This window comes from Strigops habroptila, chromosome 17, assembly GCF_004027225.2.
Source record: "Strigops habroptila isolate Jane chromosome 17, bStrHab1.2.pri, whole genome shotgun sequence".
Classification (NCBI taxonomy): domain Eukaryota; kingdom Metazoa; phylum Chordata; class Aves; order Psittaciformes; family Psittacidae; genus Strigops; species Strigops habroptila.
The window spans coordinates 3,851,479-3,877,155 of record NC_044293.2 but is presented as its reverse complement, the minus strand read 5'-3'; the positions used below and the strand labels follow the sequence as shown (position 1 = coordinate 3,877,155).

The 25,677-nt window shown below is 49.7% G+C and overlaps 1 protein-coding gene across 3 annotated transcripts in view; it reads left to right on the top strand.

Annotated features, from left to right (window-relative positions):
* Positions 1-25,677, top strand: part of KIRREL3 (kirre like nephrin family adhesion molecule 3) — a 279,213-nt gene that overhangs the window by 237,284 nt on the left and 16,252 nt on the right. For all 3 annotated transcript variants that reach the window (XM_030505450.1, XM_030505451.1, XM_030505449.1), the window contains 5 exons: positions 2,199-2,349; positions 7,295-7,400; positions 21,738-21,886; positions 22,115-22,242; positions 22,604-22,730. In XM_030505450.1, the coding sequence (XP_030361310.1) occupies positions 2,199-2,349; positions 7,295-7,400; positions 21,738-21,886; positions 22,115-22,242; positions 22,604-22,730 (661 nt within the window). The remainder of the gene's footprint in view (positions 1-2,198; positions 2,350-7,294; positions 7,401-21,737; positions 21,887-22,114; positions 22,243-22,603; positions 22,731-25,677) is intronic.

Below are 25,677 nucleotides of genomic sequence, written 5' to 3'. Positions count from 1 at the left end.
TCCACTGCGGACTGCTCAGACCTGGCCCTGGGGAGCCAGCATTAGAGCCCTTTCTTTTCAGCCCCACAAGTGGTGGGTAGCAGAGAAGGATGAACACCCCTCCTTTATTTATCTTTCCAACAGAAAAACACTTTCTAAAGCAGAGCTTTTTAGGCTGCAGCTCCATCTCATGCAGTACAGAGATTTACACAACATTTTAAGCAGCTTTCAAGGATGCAAGGGGAAGAGAGTCCTATTCTGCATGAACAAAGCATCATCCCCTTCTCCTGGCATCAGGAGAACCTTAGCTTCTGGGGCTGAATCTCAGGTTTTCATGATTCACTAGAGGGTTTTCCATGAGGGCCTTCCACAAACACATCCCACTATCTGCAAACCCACATACATACCCTGATGCCTGTTGAAGGAGTCAGGGAATGGTCCCTATAGCCATAAGGGGGTATTATGGGATCCTGCAGGGTTTGGAGCCTCAGGGACACTGCAAGGGGAAGGTCCTGCACAAGGTTAGGGTCCACTACATCCTCAGCACCAAAAGTGGGGCTGTTCTGCAAGGGAAGGGCACATAAAGGGACAATAAAGTAAGCTCAGGGTAGCAGCCTTACCGTCAAGGGCACAGCATTAGAGCGGGTTTGATGGTCATAGGAGGGTCATTTACAGCACAGCAATCTTTAGAATGTCTATAATGATGAGGCAGCCCTGGAAGTGAGACAGGAAACCCAATCCACATCACCACCCCCAAAGCAGGACCTAACCTAGAGCTGGAGCTTAAATACTTCTCCAGGGCTTATGGGTAAAGAGCTCTTGGGTAGAGTCCCCAGATGAGTTTCATCAGGGAAATAAAGCACTGTTGGCGCACTCAGGCCCTGACAATCACCTGCTGATAGGTCTTGGGCCTGCTTCTCCCCAGCTTCTGGGCTGATTGCAGTGACAGTTTCTCTCCATCATAGATCATGGAGTGGTTTGGGTTAACGGGGACCTTAAAGCTCACCCAGTTCCAGCCCCCTGACACTAAACCAGGTTGCTCAAAGCCCCATCCACCCTCAGTGTACCTGAGGAGTACAGACATGTACACAGGAACGCAGTGTCAGGATGAACCCAGGTGGTGAAAGCTTTAGTCTTGCTGCCATATGTCTATAATTCAATAAAGCACTTGGCTTACATGGGGAGGAAGAAACTTGAAGGATACAGACTTAGAGGGGAAAACTGCCTGGCAGGAGCCAAAATACATAGTTACGGGATGAATGTATCCATGGGCTATGATTAGCGGCCGGGAAAAGCTGCGTTTCTGGCATTTCTGGACCCCGGTGGATGTTGATAAACCAGAGAGAGGTCAGAGGAAAGCCCAGAGATTGATTAAAAGATTGAAACCAATGCAATATCTCAAGCCTCCGAGGGCTCAACGGGTTTTGTTTACCAAAGGCGGGGCTACAGGGTGATGTGACCGCTGTCTGTAAGAACTGAGGAGGATTAGGAGGGCTCCAGGGTTCCTGATAAAGGAGAGAAGTCCGGGGAAGAAACAAGGTGCCAAAGCTGAGCAGATAGAGCTGGTTAACAACTGCTGTACCAGCCTTAAGGTTTTGGATCTCTGGCATCCTCAGGTCCCCATTACAGTGATCCCCAGCGCAAAGTGAGCCAGAGGGGTGAAGATCTGCCATGGGCTGGACCACTGCATGGCATCCAGGGACCCATGGTCAGGATCAGTCCCATGCTGCTGGCAGCTGGCATCACCCCTCATTGCTAACTAAAGTTGGGGGTTGGAACTAGATGGTCTTAAGGTCCTTTCCAACCGTTACTATTCTATGATTCTATGATTCTAAAGTGGCCCAGAAGCTTTTTACACTCCCCTGGCACAGAAAGTGGCAGCAGGTTGAAGAAGCTGGTTGTCCTGTCTGTCCCCTGTCTCCCCCTTTCCTGGGACAGCGGATGACATGTATCTCACTGGAGCTGGCATTCCCAGGTCAAGGCACAGCAGGGCTGGAGGGAAGCAGATGGGAGTTAAGTGCCCAATTCCCAGGGAAGTGCAGTGAAATTTGTCTATGCTATTCCCCAAAGGCTTCTTGGCAGATTCCAGCCAGAGGAACTGTTATTGCAGGAAGCACTGCCTGGCTAAGCCTGGCTCTGTGTGTGCAGAGTCTGGCCAGGGAAAGGGACCCTCTCCTGTAGGAAACTGCCTCTTCTCATCCCTGTTTCTCCCCCCACAGACACTTCTCCGTGATGGCAAGAGGGAGAGCATCATGAGCACCCTTTTCATCGCCCCCTCTGACATTGAGAACGGGGAGAGCATCATCTGCCGTGCCACCAACAAAGCCATTCCCAGTGGGAAGGAGACCTCTGTCACCATTGATATCCAACGTGAGTACATGGCTGGCTGAGCTACCTCTGGGTACTGCATGATCCCAACCTCCCTGCTCTCTCCACAGGGCTGCCTGCATGGATCTGACTCCAGCCAGGAGCGGGATGCTGGGATTTGGGGGTTTCCCTTTACTGGTGCCTTGATACAGTGCAGTCAGAGACAGAGCTCATCCCTGAAGTCCCTGGGGCACCAGATGGACATGAACACCCCAGGGATGGGCTGTTCCCAGCTTTTGCGTCTTGTGTCCATGGTCTGAAGCAAAAGCAGCACCAGCTGCCATGCTCTGGGTATCTGGTGGGCGTTGCATGTGGCCCAGCTGATCCAGGCCCTCTGGTGTGTCTGGAGCAGGGAATGGTTTTGGCTGCGCAAGCAGTATCTCTAGACATGGCCAGTAGCAGAGATAAGGCCCATGAAGACTTCTGGTACAAACCAGCATGTTTCCAGTATCACAGGCTGTTCAACACAAAGTTCTTTGTGTTGTTCTCCACTGAGATAACATGTTAGACATTTAATGGATGGGAAGTCTCCCTCCCATGAAATACAGCATCAGCCACTAACCGATGGGGACATGTGTGTGGCGAGAGCCACATCATTTACCCTTTACTGTAAACCCATGAAGCAAAACCTTCCTTTCTCTAAACTCCACAGATCTCTTCCCTCTTCCTCTGTAATAGCTGTTGCTCTCGGGCTCATCCTGACCTCGCTCCAGCAGGGCTTCATTTGCACACGCAATCCCTGCAGCTGTATTTACCAACAATTTGCAAATGCAGGGTGTTCAATATTAGCATGCCAGCTGCTTTCCAGAGCCCAATTAAAACTGGCTGAACAAACTCGAGCACAGCAGAAAATTCACCATTTAAGACTTCCAGCTTTTGCTGCCGGAAGATTAACAGGCTCTTGGGTCGCTGGATAGCATGTCCTGACAGAGCTGGCCAGATAAAATGAGATAATAGCATGGGTTATTTCACAGCCTGCAAACAGTTACAATTGCTGGAGACGCACACGCATCCGCACAGACAACGTGAAGCCCAAGACATCATTACACTGTGCTGTACAGTGCGGGGCAGGAGACGTGAGCTGCATCCCTGAGCCTGGTAGAATCTGCTCTGAAAAGAGAAGCGCCCAATAAAGAGCACCAATTTCCACTCCGAGCCATTAAATACTCCATGCTGTGAACGCAACAATAATAATATCCTATCCAGCTATTAAAAAGATGTTGTTCTTAATGGAGTCTAATGAGGATATCAATTTCCCAGTGCTGGATGGGTGATGGAGGGATAGAAAAATACCAAGATGGATTAACCAGCCTGCAGTGGGATGGATTTCATCCTGGATGCAAGAGACTGCTCCAGCTGCTGCGCAGTCTATTAGGTTTCCTTCCCAACCTGGCTGCATCCACTCTGCAATGAGCGAAAGGTGCTTTTCTTAAGCAAAAATTATCTGGATCACTCATTTCTTGTCCTGGGCAAGGCTGGCTGCACAGGCAAGGTACCCCTCTGTACCACCCGGATGGTGAGAGGAGGTTCTTCTTCATAGAACCACAGCCTGGTTTGGGTTGGAAGGACCTGAAAGCTCATCCAGTTCCAACCCCCTGCCTCTCCTCCCCAGCAGCTCTCCCAGTGCCAACATTTCACCCTGGAGCCTGCACATCTCCACCTCTGCTGTTCACACCATAGGTTTGAAAGAGGTGGCCTTGCAAAATAATCCCAGGGAACCAAAAATGATCCCTCTCAGGAAGCAGCAGACTGCTAAATCACTGCTTCTCCTTTTGCTTCCTTTTGTGATCCAAAAGAACATCAAAAACACTCAGCGGCAGCAAGGAAAGGCCAGGATGGGGGGTGTTTCCTACACAGGGCGTATATGCATGGTGGAAGAGAATATCCCCTTTCAGTCTGGCTCCCATCAATCTCATGCAGGCATTTTGGAGCAATGAAATAGCTGAGTCATAAAAGCCTCCCTTTCCATAAAGAAAAGGGAAAAAAGCAGCTGAAAAAACCCCAACCCCGAGCAGGGTCTGTAATGGAAACACTAAGCGACTCCAGCTGGAACATCTGTTCAATGTGATTTCCGTTCCACCAGCCACATCAAAGTCAGCCTCCTGTGAGTTATGCACCGAACATCACAAGTGGGATTAAAATCATGTTTAATAGTTTGATATGCCATAAACTATTTACAGTGCCAGGGCCCAGTGGCTCTGTGGAAATGCACACCCGGCATGCTGGGCTGGGGAGGAGTGGGGTTATTGCTTATCCAGAGCCATTTGCTCCAAGCCTCTACACAGACATGTGCAGTTCCTCATTTTTACACGTCTTCTTCTCATGGCAAGAAGGGATTTATCTGCATCTGTATGTCTTAGCAGGAGGTGGCAAAAGGAAAAGGGAAGTGCACCAGGGTGATGAGCAAAGTGTGCGCAGCATCACTGTGTCCTGCTGTGTTTGTCCTTGTAGCATTAGTGTTTGATTCCCTTTTGTCCTTCCCAGTGGGGAGCATGAAAGTCCAGACCTGAAGAGGCATCTCAGTCTTCCTCCAGCTCCTCAGTCCTCATTTGGCCCACAGGCTGCTTTTGGATCCAGGGTACAGGTTTGCAAGGGCTTTTCTGGGCATCCGTAGGAGAGAGGAACATGATGCTCAGCCCATGATCCCAGCAACCATTTCCCAGGGGCTAATTTAAACCAGTGGGAGCTGAGGGTTCGCTCTGGTTCCTCACTGGCTGCACATGAGGAGTGATGCTGGTCCCCAGGGGCGATGCTCGTGGGGATACTGGTTACCTGGACATATAAGCATTTGCATGCACGCTCTCCTGTAGGCTGGCTCTGTCTGATTCCATCATTCACATTAATTACAAGAAGCCAGGCAGGAATTCTAATTGTAACCAAGTGGAATTACATTCTGACGAGCTACAATTTGTGTCTTTTTCCCCCTTTTAACTCTCCCAAAACACACTGGCACACACAAACCCACGCTAACCCACGGCACCCGCTGCCTCACAGGGAGCTACTGCAATATTAGAAAGCCCAATCCCTTTTGTGAAAGGCAAGATCAAAGACTTCAATTCATTTCCGTTGCTGTAGGTTTTTTTTTCCTGCCTTTTAATCTCTATTTTTTGTTTAATTTTGAGTGCAGGAGGGAGCCGGGCTCATTTTAATACAAAGAGGCTCCTCTGTAAATCCTAGGCACAGCTACTAAACCATCAAACAATGGGGAAGCTCCTAAAGAGAAGTGTGATTCATACTTAACAAAGGAAGGTGATTAGCTGTTGTTGTATAACAATAGGGAAGTGTCAGGATGCCTGCAAATGAATTAGGAGCCCACTATATATCTCTGGGCTGTTAGGTGAGGGAAGCTCATTTATATTCCCAACTGCGCCCATCTTTATTGTCATTTGAATTGCACATTTTAAAATGAAATTAGGGTAAATTGAAAATACCTATAATTTCCTCGTCATCATTTCCCAGCGAGAAGGCAGGTGGCTTTGCTTGCAACAAAGCCTGCCTCTGGCTGGGTAAATATCATGGGGCCTAATGAGGTGGAGATGAGGTGGAGGAGGAGGAGGCATTGCAGCACGCCAGCTTCCTGCAGCACGACACCAGCCACTGCCTTTCCCTCTCCCATCTTGCTCAAGCTGAGGCCATCTCAGAGACTCCCTTTTGGTCCCCAGCCTTGCCATAAGGATGATCCCAACCCATCCCATGCCTCGCAGGGAGAGACTGGAATAACACAGGGTTGCTTTGGGTGCTGTTGTGCTCACTTGGCACACGGACAGACTTTCTGCTTTCCTCTCCCCTCCCAGTGCCAACCCTTCCCATGCTTTGCAGGCAGCATCACCTTTTCCTCCTCATCACTCATTCATGTGAGGTTTCACCCAGTGTCATTACCTTTGTAAAGTGGTACCCAAAAGAGAGGTGGCAGTCCGGCCATTCTCCCATCAGTATCATAAACCTATCCTCTTCCAGCTTAAAGCCATTCCCTCTTGTCCTATCCCTACCTGTCCTTGTTCAAAGCCCCCCTCCAGGTTTCTTGGAGCCCCTTTAGGCACTGGAGCTGCTCTAAGGTCTCCCCTTCAGGAGCCTTCTCTTCTCCAGGCTGCCCCAGCCCAGCTCTCTCAGCCTGGCTCCAGAGCAGAGCTGCTCCAGCCCTCGCAGCATCTCCGTGGCCTCCTCTGGCCTCGCTCCAACAGCTCCACGTTCCTCTTGTGTTGTTGCCCCAGAGCCAGATGCAGGACTGCAGGGGGGGAGGCCTCATAAGGCCATTTCTTTCTGCTTTGTCCCTCAAATGAGGTCCTATCCTTAAAACCTAAAGCTGGATGTCCAAACCCCCCCTCCCAGACATCATGAAAATTGAAAACAACTCTGGATATTCTTATTCCCCATCCAAACATTGCACCCTTTTCACTTCTCACTTGCTTTCATCAGTTCTCTCCTAAATTTTTCTGCTGCTAAAGCATTTCGATGCTTATCTTGTAAAAAGAAGAGAAACCAGCACCAGCTGGAAGAACCGAGAGGCCTGTGACACCGATAAGGACTTGGCAGAGATGATTAGGCTGATGAAAGAGCAGAAATGCCACTTTCAAGTTAGCGGATAGACAAAAGATCATCATTACACAGCGAGATATTAAATGGGAGCTTTTCAAAGCAGGCAAGTTTATTTCCTTAAACAGGAATCAGAGCCGGCGTTAACATTTTTGAAGTGAAATGCTACAACGAATGGTGTGTGTGTCTCCTCTTTCTGTCTTATTTACTGAAGCCCTCCAAGACAAGCACAGCGTGCGTGACACCAGCCTGTCTTACACATTATTTCACAGCATCAAGGAGTCTCAGTGCATTTACCTTGTTTTCTCACGACCAAATCCTGCTTTCCAGACTCGGAAGCATGGCAGGTAGCAGGCATGGGGATGTTGCATCATGTCTTTGTGTTGCTTATGGGCTTGTCTCTGTCTGTTTGCAGACCCACCCCTTGTGAACCTGTCCGTGGAGCCACAGCCGGTGCTAGAGGATAACACTGTGAAGTTCCACTGTTCTGCCAAGGCCAACCCCGCTGTCACCCAGTACAGGTAAGGTGGCTGCTGGTTGTGGGTTTGGGTGGCTATTCCACTCTGTCCCATGTTTATCACTGCTTGGTGGTCACTCTAGCTCATTCCTGTGGCCTCTGCTGTCCTCTGGCTGCGGGATGTGATGGCTGGAGCCATACACAGCCCCTGGTCCCAGCAGAGCTGTGGTGGTACGGTCCTCTTCCCAGCATCCCTGCTCTGATGGCTCCCTGATGCTGCTTTTACCTTGATGATGTTGTTACACGTTGAGAGACTGCAACTGTCTCCGCGTTAGGCCGTCTGCTATGTTCTGCTGCATGCAGCAAGTCCTCGGTCAGAGATTCATTGGCACTTTGGAGTGGATTAAGAGGCCTGGCACCGAGCAGGTGGAGCCATCTGTTTGGGGACATAAAGCGCAAAGCTCGCCGAGTGAAAAGTCTATTACAGGAAAATTCCTTTTTTTCAGGGTTTTTTTTGCATACTCTTTTATGATTTGAACAATACAACTCCTTTGCTGTCTCTGTGTAACCCTTAAGCAACCGCTGTAAGACTCTCTAATCCCAGCAGCATGGCGCAGAGCTCAGAAGTGACCAGAGCAGAGGTGCTTTGACTGGGTACATAGGTACCCAGGGGTACCTATGGTGATGAGGCACTGGCACAGGGTGCCCAGAGAAGCTGTGGCTGCCCCATCCCTGGCAGTGTTCAAGGCCAGGTTGGACACAGGGGCTTGGAGCAACCAGCTCTAGTGGAAGGTGTCCCTGCCCGTGGCAGGGGGTTGGAACTGAACGAGCTTTAGGGTCCCTTCCAACCCAACCCATTCTCTGATGATTCTCTCAAAGGTTTCTTGGTCTAAGCAGACAAAGATACGGGTATGGGAAGCAGGGTGAGTTGTCATCACACTTTGGGACAAGAGAGCATCGTTGGCCAGGAGGGCTCATATCAGAGCCAGCACAAAGACATTTCACAGCAAGCAGGTATACCCCCAGCCCAGCACTGCAATCAGCCGCTCCTCACTCCTGCCTGGCAGCCAGGAGCATGCACACACAAGCACACGATCAGCTCTGGCTTTGCAACAGCTTCGGTTGATAATAACAGAGGAGGCACCTCCGGGGACAGGTTACCATGACCCGCCTCCTGTTAGGCTCGTACAGCTTAATTAATACAATCAAGTTTGCTGGTAGGAACAACTCCTTCCAGCTGGAGATCTGCTATCAGCACAACAAAGCAGTAATTGCGTTCCTGGTTACACAGAAGAGTTATTAATTTGAGAAGTCAATTAATGTCAAAGATACAAATAGCCCTGTTTTCATATTTACAGTTAGGAGGAGTATGAAGTGTGTGACAAGCTGGGGAGGGATCTGGGCGAACGTCCCGTGTGGGTCTTGCCTTGATTGATTCTGGTACAGTCGAAGACAGAACAACCACCTCTGGCTGAGGAACCTGTCAGTGGCAGTATTTCTGCTCCAAAGACAGGGCATTAAGTTTGATCCTCAGCACCAGGGGCTTTCACATCATCCCTGAACCCACCTCTGTGCACTGCAGCAGCCTTGAAGGCTCCAATCTGTGTTTCCTCCTTCCTCTTGGCTGTTTCCAGCCTCTGGGTACATGGCAAGGCAATGCTGGGTTGCTTTTCCCCACCAAGCAGCAGATGGACGTGCCACGCTTCTCCCCTCTTCAGTGCTGCCTCGTTAGTGCTGGGTTTTGCTCTCTCTTGTAGCTGCAAATGCCACCCGTAGCCCTCTTCTGCCCTTCTCATCCACCCCGAGGCCACGTGCCTTGTCACCCTTCCCTTTGCCTGAGCATTGGGGTTATTTCTTTGCCGTGTTTGGTTTTGTGATGGACTCCACTCTCAGAATTAATTGCATGGTTTTTTCAGGTTATGTTTTCCCATAAAAGGGATTTCTTTTAGGGTGAAAAAAAGAAAAAATCATGAAAATTCAAGAAGCACTTTTGTTTTTTCATTTCTGAAGTTCTCTTAACATGTTAACATCACACTTTTTCCCTACCACTGTGACGAGCAAATGGAATTCAGCCACGCTCAGCGGGGCTTCCTTCCACTTAATGGCTCTGATTGATTGGGGAAGGATTTTTTTCCTTCCAAAAGATCCCAAATCTCTTCACTAACTATGTAAAGGTGGCAGATGTCCCAGCACTGAAGCTTGGAGTCCTTTGGAGTGGGACATCCAAGCAAGCAGCCCCCTGCACCTTACCGCTGACTGGAAGGGAATGTGGGACATGCAAAGCTCCAGGACTGGGATATTGGAGGTGTGAAAAGGCAGAACATGAGCTCTGTGTCATCTCCAGGGCCACGTGGGACCCTGTCAGTGGTGAAAATGAACTTATTCTGCCTTAAAACCAAGCAATAGAGAGATAGTGTGATTCTTTTCCCACTCTAACATATCTCCTGTGGCTTCCCTCATCCTCAAATAGAGATAGCACATCTTGGTCTTCAGCCGACATTTGCTTTTAATGCCTCCCAATATGTTTGTCAGTAAACAGCTCTGAACACAAAGGGAAGAAAAAAGCCTAAACAAAATAAATCCCCTTTTCTGGGCATAAATCCACAGCCAGCTCCACAGGGCCATCCCCGAATACAGGAGCAAGCTGTCACCTTGCTTGAGTTTGATATGGCGATGAGTTTTGCATTGGGTTTGCACCCCAGGTTCTTCTGGCCGGGTAAAGCAAGCGAGGTCGAGCATCTCCCCAAAGATTCTTGGCTGGGAAGCACCCATGAACTGTGCTCCTCATTAGCAAGAAGCTGCTGGTCCTGCTGCCCTATGGTTCTAAGCACAAACCCCTCACTCTCTTCATTAGGGAAAAGAAACCAAATTCAACACAGTTTCCCAGAGGGCAAAAATCCCCACACCCCCCATAGAGAAAGTAGTTTTGATTAAATCAAGGCAGCTTCTTTTACCTGAAGAGGTTTTCTTCATGCTCTCTTCTATAATTTATCACGTACATGGGGGTTTCAATGCAAAACCTGGTTAGAAAAGAGATCTTGGAGTGATCTGCTTGCAGGGCCAGAGAGGAAAGTTACAGCCTGCACTGCATCTTCTCCTCTTTGGGGTGTTTAATGACATCTTGTCAAAACTGACAGCTTTCCACAAAAGGTTTGGCCTCTGTGGCATTTCCTAAGGCGAGAAGAAGCCTGAATCCCTCTGCCTTAAAATTCAGTGTCATCTCGTGATGTTGGGGGGCAGGCAGGGTGTGCTTTGCTGGAGACACAGCTCTTTTTCTTAGCTGAGGTTACCCTGCAGCCGAAGCTGGAGCTGAAATCCCAATCCCTCACTGGCAGCAAGGATTTCTTGATGAGAAGCATCGTTCTCCCCAAGGGGGCTTGTTCACCCACAGTGTCACCCGGGCTGTCACTCAATTTGGGATGTGGGACAGGCCAGTGTCACCAAAAGCAAGGGGTGGGAGGCAGGCAGAGGGCTCGCACCCTGTGTGAGCAGGGTTTTTGCCATAGAGATGAATTAACCCTGGCAGCAGGGGTTCTGCTCAGTTACGTGCTCTCCCTCTAGCTACATAGACATATCCTTACGGCCTCTGCAGGGTCGTATACCCCATCTGGCTCTGCTTTATCCTACCTCCAACTGAGAGCATGTTTCCTTTGCAGCTAAAGAGCAGCTCAGCCCACTCCTCCACAGCTCCTTGCTGTTGCCTGTGCAGCTTCGTCTGCTTGAGACAAGCTCAAGGGGACCTGGGCTTTTTGGCATCACCTCCATGGACGCGTTCCACCTACATTAGCACCACGGACATGGGGTTGAAAGCCCAAAGAGGCTCCCCGGTGTCCCTGGGAAAGATGCTCCTTCCTATCCGCTCTGCTGGAGCCACTGCCTGCGTCTGCCAGCTCGTCTGCAGGCAGAGCATCACGCAACCACCATGCCAGGCTGGAGAAGCAGCGGCAGCGAGCATATGTGTGGGCAAACTGCAGCCGCCTCGTCTTCCTTTAACAGTGCATCTCAATGGGCAGTTCTGGGACGGGGAGGAGGGGAATTGGGGAATTTACTGGCTCTCTTTTGCTGCAAGCAAACGGGCAAGAAAGGGAAAGAGAGTAATTAGCTGTCGCTGTTGTTCTGCCACCTGTGATGGTGGGTAGAATTAATGGAAAGCAACAGAAGTCGTGGCTACGTGAACCGACTCACAACCAGGCCTCCTCTTTGCTCACTTCAGATCTCTCTATTTGCCAATCTTCTCGTGGCTTTTGATGTCTGTTGTGTGTCTGTGGGGTGTTTCTTTGCTGTTATTATTTATCACTTGCAGTAAGAAAGAGAATCTTTAAAGTGGCAGAAGAAAATGGGGAAGTTTAATATTGCACAAGGCAGAGTCCCTCAGCCTTTTGGGCTCCTCCGATGATGATTATATTTTCAGAGCGATGGGGAGTTGGTGTAGGCAGGACAATAACACATATCTCACTCTGGCACATTGATGCAGCGCTCTCACCCTCAGGGCTAGAAGAGACCTTTGCAAGTAACATTTTCTTTGTAGTCATGAAGGAGGGAGACACTTCAAGGCATCCTCCAGCATCAACTGAAGGTGCCAGCAGCCTAAATATTGGTGATCTTAATGCATCCATCAGCTTGGGGAGCTTGAGCTGAGGTCAAGGCTTGAGCTGCAGCATTGGGGTGCCTGGTTAGGTTGTGTGGAGCTCGGAGCCAGCCCCACCACCACCACCGACACTTCTGGTTTGCGGCAGGAGCATTGGATGTTTGTTTGCTCAGTGGGCTTTGGTCTGTTGAAAAGACCGTCTTCTTTGTAAACACTATGTTATCTTTGAACCAACAACTGTCACTCATCAAATATTAATCCAAACTCAATTGCTTCTTAAAAAGGTTTTCTTTAAAGACGGTGGGGCACAAACACACCTGAGTGGGGACAGTGTCCAAGCCTCCCTCTGCATGTTGGATGGGGCATTGAGCAATATGTGCCTTTGGTAGATCTGCTGTCTCACAAAAGTCATGCCCAAGTACGGGTCTGTGGGTATTTTGGCTGCACAACATCTCTGTGAAAGGCCAGGGAAGTTTAATGCTCTTCCATGGCACCAAAGTTGTCCCTGTCACTTCCATCTAGCTGCAGAATATATTCACAGCTCCATAGGCTGTAAAGGCCAGGAGGGATTATTGATTCTGTGATTCTACGATTGTGGGAAGCTGATGCAGATATTCAGGGTGATGAATTTCATTGGCAACTTTTGACAGAGAGGTGGCAGATGATCCATTTAATGGACACGCCTGGCACTGCCTGCAGACAAGCAACAGCAGTGGCCGTTTTCCCTATTCTGGCACTATAAGACCTGAATATGTTTTAATATGAAATTCAGATGGCTTTGAAAAAGCTCCTGGGAGCTGGTGTGTTTGGTATGTTGCTTGCTTTCTTCTGCCCATTCATGAAAGGCCTAGAATAAAAGTGAACATCCCCCTTGTAGCCTGCATTCCCCAGAGCTTCTGATCACTAAAGCCACTACCTAATTGGCACATTTTTTGTCTCCGCAGCAATCTGTGCCAAGGAAGGGGGATCTGCAATATTAAGCTCTTATTAAATTACAATCACATCTCTATTAATATTTGAAAGGGACTGTCAAGGGCTTGAAACACATTGCACAGCAGCCAGCGACCGCAGACAAGTTGTGAAGTCCATGGGCAGCACGGACACGCTCCCCCATGTCCATCAGCCTCAGCACCATGCTCGCAGGAATAAAATACCTAGATATCTCCACTGGGGACTGCAGGGGGAGCTGGGGTTGCAGAAAGATGATGTGGGGAGCAGCTCACCTGATATCTGGTCCAGGCAAGAGGCATCTCAGCATCTTCAGGTGAAACGGTCACTCTAGTTCTGCATTTCTTGGCAGGTTTAGGACCTTCTCCCCCCCAAACCAGCTCCCTCCTTCAGTCCAGCGTGGACAAAGTGCTTGTATAAACCAGTGCGTGGGCTTTGCTTGAGTTTGGTGCCTTCCTCCTCCCTGTTCCCATCTGCTCCCTCCTCCTCCTCCGGCCAGGGCTGCAGTCTGTCCAGCAGCAGGACGCTGTGAGTCCATATGCCGTCCCTCAGCAGGGCTGTCACCTCTCCTCCTGCCTCCCACAGCCAAACTCAGCAAGAGAAGCCAGAGAAGCCAGAGCAGGGAAGAGGCCCGCAGGCATTTCACAGCAGCAACAGAGTAAATCTAATTTATAGACATAACAAAATGCAGCTAAAGCTGGGGGTGAAATGAATGCAAAGCACACAGAGGTCTCAAGTTATCGGCACTGTAACATTTTTCCTGACTATCTCTGTTTTCCTGCCCGGGTTTGTCTTTGTAGCTTCCTCCCAGACAACTGGACCTTTGCTCTGAAGTGAAAATGAAAGCTGGGGAAAGGAAAAAGAAATAAGGGGAAATGAATTCCTCAGATCTCCTTCATGATGCATCAGCCCCATCTGCCAGCTCCCTCTGACAGGGAGCGGAGTGCGCAGGGTGGCAGGCGGAGAGGGAAAAGCAGGCTTTAAAGAAGGGAAAATACAGTCAAATAAAAGGCATAAATATCCCTGCAGCAAGGCTGGGCTGTTGTGGGGGCTCCAGCGAGGCACACAGCTCCTGGTGAGAGTGGGAAGATGGGTTGGAGGAGCCTCCCTTCACTCACAGAGGTGTGGGGACGGGGAGATTTGTCTTCCCATTCCCTGGCTTGTCAGGATAATGGGAACAAGCGGGTGGGAGATGTTCGGAGGCAGCTCGAACTAATTAGGAGAGAGCGTAGAGGAGAGAGTCTGACAGCTGGAAAGGGAGAAAGGAAGGGGAGAGGAGGAGGGGAAAGTGCTTTGTACTCTTGAGCACCACTCCCTGATGTAGAAATGATTAAAGGTACGAAAGGAAATGAGTGATGACGCCCAAACTGCTGTGTTGGATGAAGCCTCTCCAACGGAGCCAGGTGGCGGAAGGGGTTTGCTGTTGTGTTTCAGAAGGGCTCGCTGAAACAGGGGATGCACCATGGTTATGGCTATCTCCAATCCCATCCAGGACCACCAGCATCCCATTGGACAGGCGTTGATTTCCAGGCTTTGCCCATGCGTTGCAGTTTCCCAACGTTGGAGTGAACCTGTCTCCAAAGCATCTCATTTCAAGCAAACTTTGCACCCGAATCTGTGGGTGCTAAAAAAGACCTTATGGTTGGCCACCAAGCAAAGCTGCTAACACTTCTTTTAAACACCCTTATGATTCTGAGAGCTCTGAGGGTTGTGTTCTACCAGCCTTGTTGGCCACCTCTCATTCAAGACATGTTCCTGGGAAGGGAGCATCATTGGCTCCTCCGGTCAGATCTCCCCTCCCTGTGCGAGAAGAGGTAGCAGCTTTTCAAGCCTAATTTAGCAGTCTTTAATCTGAGTTATTCCAAACCACACTTGCCACTTCCTTCATGCATTCCCGCAGGATGATGGGCTGATTTCACAGAACGAAAAGCCTTAAGCAAATCTTGTCACACAAGAAAATTGATTTTTCAAAACTGACTTTTACAAGATTACTGGCGGGGTTGTTTTTTTTTTCCCCTCTCATCTTTCTTCTATATCGTTCCCTTCCAGTCTCATGAGGTGGCTTCAGATCTAAGGAAATTAGAGATGCTGTGACTAAATTGAAAATGTAAAAAGGGGGAGAAGGAGGAAAGAAATAGACACCCAGCACTCGGCACCTCCTGTCCGGCTGCCTCTGAAGGAGCTGGTTGCGTGTGCTTGCTCTTACGAAGTAGCAGAGATGCCTCCTTCACTTTTCCTACTGCCGTAACCTCCACGCATCATCAGGAAAGAGACTATGGAAGGGTTATTGAGAATGCTTGAGGGGCGTTCCTTGGTGATCCCAAGCTGGATCGCAGGGGGTTCTTCTCTTTCTCTCCCTCAATCCCTCCATTTTATTTTCTCTTTGGGAAGAAGACGAAAGTTTCCTCCCGCCGCTCGATTCAGAGCCATCTCAGTGTGTTTTGTTAGAAAAAAAAGAAAGAAGAGAGAGGAAGAGTTGCCTTGAAGTGGTTTCAGACAGCTTAAAATATGCTAAGCTTTTGTGTTTCTGCAGTATAAATAATGAATCCTCTCACAGCTTCTGAGTCGGGAAAGTCGTTGATTTAAGAGGCCTTCAGCTCTGTTTGAGCTTTTTCTGCTTGCATGCCAGAGGGTGGGGAATATGGCAGGGAACATCCAGGTGTGAACCATAGAAACATGGAACAGTTTGGGTTGGAAGAGACCTTCAAAGGTCGTGTAGTCCAACCCCCCTGCAATGAGCAGGGGCATCTTCAACTCAATCAGGTTGCTCAGACTCACATTCAGCCTGGCCTTGAATGATGAGGTAGGATGTGCAAGAAGGTCCTGTGATGGTGACAGGGGCTGCACCTACCTCAGCACCAGCAAAGCAGGTGCTTTGCTAAAGGGTTTCATTTTTTCATTCCCTCTTCACTCCTTTATTGCAGTTTTCAGAGGCAAGAAGGGGGTTTAAATGGAGGATGAAGTTATTAGCATCTCCTTCTCTCTCTGTGCTCCAGTAAACCAGAGGTGATTTGGTGATTGCAGTTGGAATCAGTTATTGTTGATTTAATTAATTCCCCAAGCAGCACCCTTGGATACACCTCTGCTTAAAAGTGGGCCGAGCCACCCATGTGGTCCATGGCCACCCTGCATGTCAGGCACGCACACAGGCCCATGCAGCATCAGCTGCAAACCCTGGTCATGCCTGGTCCAGGGCTGCGTGTAGGGTCACACCATCGATTATCTGCACTGTTCATCAGCAGCTTTAATGTTTGATCAGTCAAGTCATTGACAACTTAACAGCTTTGTTTACTTCTTCCTCACCACTTCTGTGGCCAGTTTGTTCTGACTGTGCTTAGTAAAAGCTTGTTTTGATCGTTTTCTCACCAAAAATGAACCCGGCTTGTACAGACTGTACCAGTGACATGGCTTTAATTGTGTTGTCCAGGAGAGAGAAACCTTCTCAGCTCAGGTTCCTGTGCCACGGGCAGCACAGACCAACCCTGGGGTGTTCCTGCCCATCACTGCCCCACTGCTCTCCAGAGAGCTGAACTCCTATTGCACATCTTAAGGCATGATTTGGGGAGCTCTGAGTAGCCCCTCACTGCTATTTCCCACCCATGCTGATAGAAAGGAGGAGGTGCACCCAAGACAGGCACCTCCCTGAAAGACTGCAGTTTGATGAGCAATCAGGCTCATCGCCAGCCCCCTGGCTTGGCAGGAGGGGGAACGTCGAAGCTGAGATTAGACAGGAAATCAAGCCAGAGGTTTCCTCTGCACAGTGAGGTGGTATTATTATCATCAAAACCCCAGAGTGTTTAAAAACAATCAAACCCCAGCAGCAGCAACTGGTGTATCACAGCGAGTGCAATCAGATACCAAACACATCTTTGTCAGGATTCAAGCCTGAACTCTTGATATTTGGGAGAAGGTTGCAATCTTTCTCACTGTTTATTTGTTTCTGAAGAAAAAAAAACACATGGGGGAAAAGAAATAGGCACGGGGAGATTAACAAAGTTGGCATCTCTGCTCTGAGGTGCAGCATCTCCACCCTTAGGACCTGGGGTTTGTTTTGTGGCAGAGCAGAGATGCTTGCACTGGAGACTGAGGGGTTTGGGAAGAGGCAATCACTGCAGCAGCTGTGTATGAATGGATGGAGGTTTGTCAGGGAGGGAGCTGGAGGCGTGGAAACCTTTCCTTGAGTATGATGGGTACCATCATCTTTGCTCCCCCAGCCATCATCTTTGCCAGCCACCAGCAAGGATGCTTGCACTTTGCTCAGGGCTCTGCCCCCCTGAACTTGATTAAACCCAAGCTGGAAGGCCCAGCCTTGTAATTTAGATGGCAGAGAGATTACCTATTGCCTGCGCTGGCTGATAAATGAACCCACTGCATCAGCACGGAGGGAGGATGGCAGATGTGTGGCTGAGCAGCTGTACAGGGTCCACACATCTTCATTAGGGAGGGAGCAAACAGGAGAAGAGGAATAACCCCATAGATCACTATTATGGAAATCTGCTCTTAATAAAGAAATAATGTGCGTGATGCATCACACCAGAGTCATGCAGGGGGGTAGCGAGACACTGCTTGGGCCATGTTGCTTGCTCAGTCACTTCTTACAAGGTTGTCACTCATGGGAGATGCTCTGCAATCTGCCAGCACAAGCTATCTGCTGTCCTTATCCCTTCTTGGACCTCCATTATACATGAAACACCCTCCTCCATCCACTCCTCCCCATGGAGGATGCTGGGATTACAGGGGCAGTGGAGGGATGTGGGGTCCGGCATCCCACACAGGGGCAGCTCTTATCTGAGGGTGAGAGGGGACTGTCACATTACAGCAGTAGGAGTTGAAGGTACTGCTGGCAATAAAGCAACAAACCCATTCTCTGAGCAATTTGTAGCAATTAATAGCCATTCCCAGGAATGAAATGTTAATTAATTCATTCCCTCAGCCTATGCATTTATTTAAGGTATTTGTGGGTGTTCTCTGTACTTTTATTAAGCAATTAACATGCGTCCAAGAAAATATTTGTCTTTTTTAAGTAGTTCTTAGTAAACATGATTTATACGGCAGGCAAGTGCTTTATTTTGCATTGTTAGTTAAAAACGATCCACTCCACTGCCACAGGTTGTACAGCACCAGAGCAGCCGATCTGCTGCGAGGTCTGGTTCAAGGGGCACATGTGCTGCTGGCTACAGCAAAAACACCTCCTGAGGAGCCTGCAGCATGGGTTTGAGTAATGTTTGGTGAGCACTGCAGGGTTCAGAGAGCCCGTGCTGCAGGGTGGGTGCTGTGATGCTCTCCTGTTGTTCCTGTGCTGCGGGGAGATGCCGGTGAGAGCTGTGGTGTGATGAGGAGCTTTATAAAGAGCACGTACGAGTCCCACAGCCTTCCCAGGGCTGTAAAGTAAATAGCTTGTTCACACACGCTGTTTGTTGAAGAATTACCAGTCCTTGTACAGCACACAGAGGAATTTATTTGTTATGGTGAGCCTGGGCATCACTAAGGCAGACGACGTGCTTGCTAGTGATGCTCCTCCATGTACCAATGCTCTAACAGGGCATGTTCCGCTCTTGTTGTGAACGCAGTTAGCTCCATGAGCCAGAAAGCCCAGCCAAAAATAGGATCCTTTGGGATAAAAAAGAGTAAAACCCCCTTGTGCTGAATGAGTCCTGGCTGAGCATCTTCCACTGAGACCCCAGGTGCTTCATCCTGGCTTTCCTTTGGAAACCAGAGCAGATCACTGGAGGAACACTGAGGTATGAAAGCCATAAACAAGCCACAGCATCGCTTTGAGCCAACATATCCCAAACTGTCCTTTCCTATTTGCTTGCATGTACTCTTAGCTAGGAAGCAATCAATGTAGTCAGAAAATGCAGAATGTCGCCTTAGAAAAGTCCCGTCCCCTCTTTAAGCATTAAAACCAGCAGTACAGGTTTGGGGGGTTTTCCCATTCTTTAATCACTGGCTTGTCAGCGCTGTCTGTAATAACCCCTTTGAAGCCTGGGTCAAAATATCTGTTTCGTGGTTGAAAACTGTTTTGCTCCATCACCCAGGCTGATTCAATTTCCAGAAGATACTGAGTTGGAAGGCATTAGGCACTCCATCCAGAGAGGCCAGAGGAAAACACAAGCAGGTTATGTGCAAAGCCCAAGGGCATGAGGGACAGCAATAGGTAGGAGGCAAGATCTGTGTTGGCCTTATGACATGTGGTAGTGGGGAGAAGTGGTGAGTTTGGAGAATTGGGAATCATAGGAACAGGTCCTTTGGGCAGATCCCCATGGGCAGACTCTTGCCCCTCTCTGCACAGACCTGTTCCTACCATCCCTGCAATATTCTTTGGCTTAGGAAGAAAACCAGCAGCAAAAAATGACAGCTGAGTTAGTGGCTGAGTCATATGAGGAGAGACTAAAACAGGTAAATTAATAGTCTGGAAAAGACCCCGGGTGACATGTTTGCAATCTATAAATACCTTTAAGGCAGCAATATAAATGAAAGAATCCCCTGCTCTCAGAGGTGGCAGGATGGGCTGGGGCCAGGCTCTATGTAACAAGGCCAATGCATGAAGAGCCAAAGCAGTGGAGGTGGTGAATGGGGCTGATAGAGCATCCTCTTTATCTTCTTGGCTCCATTTTATTCAGATTGTGTTTATAAATAGTTACTGAAAGGTTAATAGGTGAGTAAGACATGTTATGGGCTTGTAAAAACATGAGTAACTTGCCTTCTGGCTGTCCACAAGCACATCACGGGAAACTTTACAAGAGGGTTATCCGGCGTCGTTATTAAAAACCAATTTGACATTATAAAAGATCTATACTGCTTGTTCAGCCACATTGATTTAGCAGTGTTAAGCCTTGGAAAACTGGAGCAAGAACCTTGATCTCTGCTGAAGCACGAAGAATTGCTGTTCGTGACACATCTCCGCGCTCGGGAAATCCAGTTTTGCGGAAGCAATGGGGTTTGAACAAATCCATAGAGCACCGTGCCATGGTTGTTGCTCTGTGTTTTCCCAAGGTGCTGCAAAGCCAAAAGACTGTTGGAAACCTTGCTCTCCATTTTGCTTTTCTTTGCAACATCCAGGAAATGGCTTCATAGAATCCCAGGCTGGTTTGGGTTGGAAAAGACCTTAAAGCTCATCCTGTTCCAACCCCCTGCAGCATCGTTCCTGCGGCAGAAAGGCAGCAGGGCAAGGCAGGGAAGCATGATGCTGAAACCAGCTGACCCCTTGGCTTGGGCCGCAATTCCCTCTGGAAGGAGAAAAGCGTCACCAGAGCATCATGCAGCATTCCAACCATTGGGAGGTGTTGCTTGTGCTGGTTCTTCCCTAGGAGGAAGCTCCCTCATTAACACATGAAGCACAGCCCTAGAAATAGAAGTGACATCTCCTGATTAATTATTGAAGGGGGAGCGTGGGGAGGGTGGGGAAGCTGGAGTGGCCAGTCAGCATCTGTTAGAGGTGCAAAGATAAATGAAATGAGAGGGCAGATAAGTGCCTACAAATCGGCTGCATCTGTACCGCTAATACATCTCTCTCGAAATGCTTGTGTCATCAGATGGTGGATGAAGCCTTGCAGGTCAGCTGTCCTCATTCTGTTACATTCACACTCTCAGTCACAGAAAGGATTTGTTCTAGCAGCACTGTTGGAGTGTTTCCAGCCTTAACCCTCATTCCAGCCCCATAGAGGCACCTGGGGAAGCTCTCTGTGCCCGCAGACCCTCTCCTGAGCTCCATCTAGCTCCAGTAGTCTTTGGTTGCCTTTAGGGCAGCAAGGGGAACCCATAGCAGAGAGGTGGGGACAAGCAGAGCAGAGCAGTAAAGGCAGGAGCAGGACACCCCTGGGAGGCCCATGAGCAGATGCTGTTTGCCTTGAAGGGGACACCAAAACCACCCCACTGGCTCATCTCTCTGCAGCTTGATGGGACAAGCCCAGCTCCCAGTGCCTGAATCTTCCCCAATCCAAACATCCCAACCCACCCAGATGAAGCCAGAGATTCCTCAGGGAAATCCTCTTCCCTCTAATCTACCTGTCAATTGTTTTGGGAGGATGGTTATATATGTTTTCCCTGGGCTGCTGCCTGTGCTTTCTTTCCCTTCCCCCAAAGAGCTGCTGGAGTTTCACATGCCTGACAGCATCTCCTGTCTTTCCCACCCGCTCCAGAGTGGCAGGTTGCCAGATGGTGCCCCATTAGGTCACATTTGCTCATTGTTTGGCAAACAGCGGCTTAATTCAAGTGCTGAGTTGACAGCTTGTTCTCCAAGACAATTTGCAAGTTGCGGTGTTGCAAATGCCAGCTTGGCTTTTCAGGGTAATGTTATTTCAGCTGCCTTAAAGGGATAAAGTTCTTTTTGATTAGAAAAATATAAAAGGAAGAAAAGGGTAAAAGTGAGGGGAAGCTGAAAAGGTTTTTAGTGGTTTGATGTGGAAGGATCAGTGATTGTTGGTTGGTTCAGAAAGGGACTGCTCTCCTGGTACTGCAGTTCCTCATCAACAGAGACCCTCCATGTCCCATCCTTCCTATCATCGAGGTCTTCCATCTATGTCCCACACTTTTAAGGAATGAGGTGCTTTTCCAGTGGAACAGGCTCTCACGGGGAAAGAGCAATTTGGGTTTATTTTGGAAAGGTTTCTGTAGGGATATATGTACACATCAGTTTGTTGTCTCCTCTCCAAACCCTACGGCTATCCCTGCATCCCTGGGGAAGTGCATGATGCTGAGGACAAATGTATGTCCCTCCTAAAGCCCAGGGCAACAGCAGGCACCCTGTGGTGTGCTGCTCCCCAGCACTGAAACCTGTCTGCTGGGCCAGCAAGTCTCTACCATCACACACACATGTGAATGACACAGAACAGCACCATCACGATGCTCTTTCTTCTTCAATAGGTGGGCGAAAAAGGGCCAGGTGATAAAGGAAGCATCTGGTGACTTCTATGAAACCATCGTGGATCACACCTTCTTCTTTGAGCCCGTCTCCTGCGAGGTCACCAACGCACTGGGCAGCACAAACATCAGCAGGACCGTGGATGTCTACTGTAAGTGATGGGTCAGCTTGAGGCTGAGGCTGAAAATTAAGGGGAAGGGGACACGGCCAGGTCTGGCTTGCCCGGGGTGACCAGGACTTGCTGGGTTTTATCTGTCTGTGACCCATAGGTCCAGCAAGACCTACCACTGGTTCCTCTGGCACAGGGACCTGTGTGGTTTGAGGGTTTCTGGTTGACACAGCCCATCACTGGGAGGTAATTGCGGTCTCCTCTGCGCAGTTGGGCCCAGGATGGCGACAGAACCTCAGTCCCTCCTCGTTGATCTGGGCTCAGATGCGGTCTTCAACTGTGCCTGGACTGGGAACCCATCTCTCACCATCGTCTGGATGAAGCGAGGCTCAGGAGTGGTAAGGACTGCTGCTGGGATGGTGGGGAATGGCATGTTCAGAGCATGAGGTGCTGCATGATGCTCCCCATGGAGCAAAGCCCATACCTAGGGGCTGGGAGTTCCTGGCTGGACCTATGAGGATCCTCCAAGTGGAGGGGACAATGTAGCATTGCAAGCCTGCAGTGAGTGTCCCCCGTTAGTCCAGAGAAGTGCATTAAGCAATAAAAGCTTTATTGCCTTTGTAATATCTTGGATGGAAGCATGAGTGCATCCATGAGGCAGGATTTTGGATGTCAGGCTGGAAAATGCCTGGAATCCCATTTGGGAGAGGCAAAGGGAAAACAAGGTGGCTGCAAGAGGAACCCCTTGCTCTCTTCCAGGTCCTGAGCAATGAGAACAAGCTGACCCTGAAGTCTGTCCGCCAGGAAGATGCTGGGAAATACGTGTGCCGAGCCGTGGTGCCACGGGTGGGCGCGGGCGAGCGGGAGGTGACACTCACCGTCAATGGTACCTCTTGCTTCCCTATGGCTGTTCTGTCTCATCCCTTTACTGCTCCCACTGCCAAATTATCCCCTTGGATATTAGCTTTCAGAGCAAACCCCACCCACAGCTGGATGAGGGAAAGGTCCTGCCCTGCAAGCAATGTGAGTGGATTGGATTTTGCATTCATTCTCCTGGAGATGCATGGGTTAAAGCAAAAATCCCCAACATTATCTATGCTCCTTATTATCAACAGGGGTTTATTGAGTAGTTGGGAGCTGGCATCTTTAAATCTTTAATAGATTTATCTTGCAAACCCCTTGCAAGGTCAGAGAGCACTGTTGTCTCTGTTGTACAGCTGGAGAGCTGGGAATTGAGCCCGAATCCAGCAGCAGCCGCCTAATCACTCTCCCAGAGCCCACGTGAGGGTACCTATGGGAGGCAGCAGTGCTATATAGCTCCTCCACAGCTGCTTGGGGCTCAGGATGTGTCCTGAACCTGCACCTAAGCTCAGGAGTTAGTTGGGAAGCACTTCAGAGCTCTGGAGTTTAATGATGACCCTGCCAGGACCCTGCAGCAGCCGATAACAAATTCCAGCCTAAATACGGGAGGGAAAGAGCCAGGCAGGCTGCGAATGGTATAAATAGAGTATGAATTTTGCATTGTCTCTCACCTGCATGACAAACTGGCAGGCTTCAGTCCCCGCTCGCTGTCACATAGAGAAGAAAATGAGCAGGGAAGCAGCACAGGCAGCAGCATTTTAAATGCAGATAATGCAGATAGGTGGATGCCCCATCCCTAGAAGCATCCAAGGTCAGGCTGGACAGGGCTCTGAGCAACCTGAAGGTGTCCCTGCTCACTGCAGGGGGGCTGGACTAGCTGACCTTTGAAGATCCCTTCCAACAAACTGTGAGATTCTATAATGCTAGAAAGGGAAGCCAAGGGCAGCGCAGCAGGGGACTGAAAACCAACTACTCCCTTGACTTCAGCTCGGCTCCTCGGCGCCTGTATGCTCCTTCGCCGCTGGCTGCTGGGTTTTAATTACAATTAAGCTTGCTCGTGGAAAACAAAGCAACAAATTAGCACAAATATAGAAGCTGCTCATTTCCTGACACCTACCAAGCACACGGCTGCCTTCAGTGCAGACAACGCACTCAGCAGGCTTGGGGCCATTTAGAGCGTGTGGCATGGAAAGAGCTTTGCAGCTTACACCACTGCTGAGCTTTTCACCTTCCAGAGCTGATGGAGGAGCACATGAAACCCGTGTTGTGAGGCTCACTGCTCTGCTTTGAGCATCTCCCAGGAGCTGCCTGCCTGCAGCATCCCATCCACTCAGATGTGCATCCAACACTGAGGTCTGCTGCAACCCCAAGGACACAATGCGTTGGACCCCACGCCAAGGGGGAATTCCACACCTCCACGTCAAGATGGTCTCCTGGCCCTCCAAACAAGGAGAACCAAGGTGGGCCAGCCCCAGAGCAGCATCCCCATGCCCTACATCCACCAAGCACTGGGGCTTGGCAGGTGAGAGCAGGTCTCCAGCGCCGGAGCACGGCATGGTGTGTCTAATCCAGCTAATGAATTCTGCTGAACGTCTTTCCTGCTGTAATTTGAAAGGGAAGTTGAGTGCCTCGTATTTTCAAGTGATTTTAAATCCGGAGGGTGATACAATTGTCTCGGTATAACCAGGTGCCTTCCTCTGTGGGCTGGGATTCGTCACACTAAAATTAGGCATTTAGAGCTGCCTGTTCTGGGCGAGCTGCGCAGACTCTGATCAGTGCACACGGGCTTCAGAAGGGCTGATCCATGCTATTGAAAGCACAGAGACCCCGACTGAGGGATCGTCATCTGAGCCTGCAATCCCTCTGCAGCTGCCCATCCACTCTCAGAGCTGTCAGGAATCACGGCAGCAGGATTCTGGGATGAGAGCATCCTCCTGCTCTCCCCACTGCAGCCTTCCAGCCGGCTCTGTGGATGCAGAGAGCAGCCCATCCCCGTGCCAGGGTGTGAGGCCACCAGCCTGAAAGGAAGCAGATATGATTCAGAGCCTGGTTAATGGGAAGGAGGATTATGCAAACGAGCAGCATTTGGCAGGGCAGGAGCAGCAGAGGCAAGAAGGAACCAAGGAGCTGTTGGTGCCATCATAAATCAGTTGGATTTACAGCCCCCGCATGAGCCAAAGCCTCTCGATGCTCCTGACTGCACGCAAACCTGGTTGCAGCTCCCATCACGGTAGGAGAAGCACCCCAAGATCACCTTCACAGCAGGATTGCCTGCAGTACAGGCTGCCAATGCATTATCTAGCATCCAGGGTCTGCAAGAAAAGGTTTGTTAGAAGAGCTGGAAAACTCCAGATGGCTAATTCAGGATTTAATTCCCCTCTGCTCTTGTGAGGCCCCATTTGCAGTGCTGAGCATTGTTCTGGTGTTCCCAGCATCAGAAGGACATGGAGCTGTTGGAGCAAGCCCAGAGGAGGCCATGAGGATGATCAGGGACTGGAGCACCTCCCGTTTGAAGACAGGCTGAGAACATTGGGGCTGTTCAGCCTGGGGAAGAGAAGCTGCGTGGAGACCTCAGAGCAGCTTCCAGTGTCTGAAGGGGGCTACAAGGATGCTGGAGAGGGACTCTGCAGCAGGGACTGTAGTGATAGGAAAAGGGGTGATGGGTTCAAAGTGAAACAGGGGAGATTTAGGTTAGAAAGGAAGAAATTCTTCACTATGAGGGTGCTGAGGCACTGGCACAGGGTGCCCAGAGAAGCTGTGGCAGCACCATCCCTGGCAGTATTCAAGGCCAGGTTGGACAGGGCTTGGAGCAACCTGCTCTAGTGGAAGGTGTCTCCCAATGGCAGGAAGCAAGGATTTAAACCAAGCTCTGTTGCCAACCCATTGCCAAGGTTGCAAGGGCCAGGAAGGAAAGGTTCATATGGACTCAAGCAGGACAGAGAAGTCTCAACCACCCTTTCCTTGCTCCAAGG